This window comes from Sinocyclocheilus anshuiensis, unplaced genomic scaffold, assembly GCF_001515605.1.
Source record: "Sinocyclocheilus anshuiensis isolate Anshui unplaced genomic scaffold, SAMN03320099.WGS_v1.1 scaffold870, whole genome shotgun sequence".
NCBI classification, from domain to species: domain Eukaryota; kingdom Metazoa; phylum Chordata; class Actinopteri; order Cypriniformes; family Cyprinidae; genus Sinocyclocheilus; species Sinocyclocheilus anshuiensis.
Window position 1 is genome coordinate 2,872,593 of NW_015540842.1, and position 3,387 is coordinate 2,875,979.

General features: G+C 38.1%; 1 protein-coding gene across 1 annotated transcript in view; it reads right to left on the reverse strand.

The window, feature by feature from the left end:
- The window catches only part of LOC107687543 (annexin A13-like), a 21,409-nt gene that overhangs the window by 5,450 nt on the left and 12,572 nt on the right, over positions 1-3,387 (reverse strand). Inside the window, exons 3-6 of the mRNA XM_016484919.1 lie at positions 1,969-2,118; positions 1,653-1,721; positions 698-799; positions 495-570 (exon numbers count right to left, since the gene is read on the reverse strand). Coding sequence (XP_016340405.1) covers positions 495-570; positions 698-799; positions 1,653-1,721; positions 1,969-2,118 — 397 coding nt within the window. The remainder of the gene's footprint in view (positions 1-494; positions 571-697; positions 800-1,652; positions 1,722-1,968; positions 2,119-3,387) is intronic.

Sequence of the window (3,387 nt, forward strand, 5' to 3'; positions counted from 1 at the left end):
ATTGGCATGGTAATGTACATGACAATGTTAATGTATTTGGTCTTGGCGGAATAGATCTGCTACGCTGCCGCTGCTGCTGCGGCAGAGCAAGTACCAAGACTTGCTACTGCCAATACATCCACAACATGCTGCTGTGAGCATGTAAGAAATATTGCTGCTGCTGCAAATATAACATACATGAAACACCTCGTAGCAGATCTATACAGGTGGAGCTGGGGAAGGTGGAGGCTTTCTGAAGCAAGCTGCAACTGCTACGGCAAGCAGTAGTCATTTATTTGAATGTTGAGCAGCGAGCTCATTGGCTACCGATACAGGAGAGAACCAATCAGCTGTGCCATGTGATAATGATGTCATTAGGTCAGATTGAGTTAGACCTATCGGACTGCGCCATCTAGAGTTTCATGCCAGAACTCTGTATTTGCATATGCGAAAAAATAAAACAAAAATCTGCATTTGCTGTTTTTTTTTGGACAAAGCCTGTGTTTAATACAAACCGAGTGCAGTGTAGCAGTCCTTCAGAGTTCCAGAGATTTCCTTATCGATTGCATCCAAAATCTCTGTTCCAGAAATCTGTTGGAGAACAAGGTGAAATACAATCTAAAAGTAATCCAGAGCGGTTACACATGAACTAACACAACGTATTATACATATAGTACATAAGTTACTGTCTTAAGCTCTAAGAACAGAACAAACTTACGGCTTCATAAGCTTTGAATGTGACCTGCAGTTGTAAGTAGTTCCTGGTGGCCAGAATGAAGCTGAAAGTTGACTCATCTGTGCCAAAGCAGTCCTCTCCAGCCTGACAGAAAATTAAAACATCTATTAATAAACTGGAATTGAACTGGATATGTGACTAAATATTAATATCATTATTTTGACATAAAATATTCCAGGGTGATCTCGACAATTCATAGGTATTTGTACGTTCTAGCACACATATTTGTTTGTTTAGAAAGACCAGGGTTTCCCAAACTAAAGATTAACTGACATCAGAGAACCATGGACATGCAAATTAGTTGTTAATGTTAAATTCCTGAAATATTAATAATAACATTAATATTATACACTACTGTTCAAAACATTGGGGTCAGTAAGATAATATTTATGCATTAAACTGATCAAAAGTGACAGTACAAACATTAAAGTTACAAGATTTCTATTTAAAATAAATGCTATTTATGAACCTTTCATTAAAAAAATGAAACTAATGTTCAAAAATCAATCAATTATGACCGTTTCAGCAAAAATATGAAGCAGCACAACATTTTGACTTTGATAATAACGTTTCTTTTGAGTAGCAAATCAACATATTAGATTGATTTCTGATGCAACATGTGACACTGAAGACAGGAGTAATGTCTGCTAAATTAAGCGTTTCCAGCATGGAAACAAATAACATTTTAAAACATTACAATAGAAAACAGTTATTTTAAACGGCAATTATATTTTACAACATAATCAATAAAGTTTTGATCAAATAAATGCAGCCTTAGTGAGCATAACCGATTTCTTTCAAAAGCATCAATTAATATTATTGTGCCAAGTTAGACAGACATAATTAAAATAATCGTTCCAGACATGTTTCCAGATGTGTGCTAAAACCAAGGTACACGTATGAATATTTAAATGACAGTGTGTTGAATGTCTCCTACTTCAAACAGTGAGACGGCATCTTGCTCTGCCAGTGCTTCATCCACCTCGTAGCTCTCGTCTCTGTTGCCCTACAAGAGAGAAAGTATTGACACCCTTGAAATCCAATCGGAGTCACGTCACTGAATCCTGTTTCTACTTATCTAATGAAAGGGGATCTGAAGCACTGCCAAGCTCCAGTGCTCTATAGGGACAGCAGGAAGAGGGAGGGGTACTAAACGCAGGCTGACACCGAGCGCTTTATGTCGCTCAGGACTGCGGAGTGGTCATTTTGTAAGACCTAAGCAACCATTTTGATTTAGAATGAAGCGGATTTACCTCGAGAAGCAATGTTAGCAGTCTCCTAACATCCCCACTGGTGTCTGCTTCAATGTCTTCCTCCAAATCCCTGTCATGCACTGTAGACAACAACATACAGGGGATGCTTACCAAACATAGTTTGATAAAGCAATAGATAAACTGTTCAAACTGTGGAAAAACATATTGAGATCACGTAACTGTAATTGTGACTGAAGATTAGGGAACCGATGTTGCTATGTGGTTGCTAAGGTGTTCTGAGTGGGTATGAGGTGGTTGCTTACTGGACTAGAAGAGCCCACCTCCAGATCTCAACTATGGACTGTGATAACGCGTATTCACAGTTATTAACATTGTATACACAGTTATTAACAAATTTGACATCCTTCTCTCTTCTGACCAATGTGATCAGTCTCTTGAAATTTTTTTTCTGCCTTTTGTAAAGTCATAGAAATGCTATCATGATTTATTTTTCTATTGGAGCCAAAGAGAACGTAAAAATATGTATTGTAATTCCTGTTAACCTCTATAAAAGTTTACACAACTATGATGATTTTCACTTCTGAGAGCCCCAGAAATGTGTTTTTTTCTCCCATTATTTTGTCTTATGACTCTTTACCAAATTATATGAACCATAATGAATCTAATATATGGTCAAATCTTGATACAAATACTAACAGCATTTTATTGTACTGAAGCATGAAGTATAGCAAGTAGGGATGCACCGATACCGATACTGGTATCGGTATCGGGCCCGATACTTCGCTCCTGTACTCGTACTCGTAAAAATGCCCCGATACCAAAAGCCGATACCAAACAGCTTGTGAATAGAGCTGTGTCCAGAAAAAGAAACACTGAAAACAGAACAACAGAGAGTAGAATGGAGTTATTAGAGACTAAGGATGTCTACGAAGTACATGTAAGTAATTAATATAATGTTAAACATTCAATATTCACGCCTGTATAGCGGATGTGCCCGAGCTGATAAGCAGAGCGCGCTGAGTAGATTGAGCGCGCGGCTGCACAGATGCGCGAACTTGTCGAGTGAATATCTCACAGACATCACTGGAAAGTTTGTAGTTCGGTCGGATATGTCAAAAACAAGTAAGTAAAACAATGCACAAGTTACTAAAGTTATTTGACGGTAAGGAGAGCGAGAGAGAGAGTGAGAGAGTCCGAGAGCGCGCACTTCTGTTGCATGATCTTGATTGCTGTTCGCTCCATTAGCGCATTCATTTGGATTAAAACTAAATCACAAATATAAAACAAACTAAAATTATAGGGGCATTCACTATAAACAGCATTTATTTTAAACGTCAAGCATACACAACTTTATTTAAAGCAGAAGTGAAACTAGCAGACTGGGTGAAATGCGCTAGGCTGTAAGTGTCTCTCTCATTCTGCACCAATACAAACGTGTGCGCGCTGCGTATGTTTAGC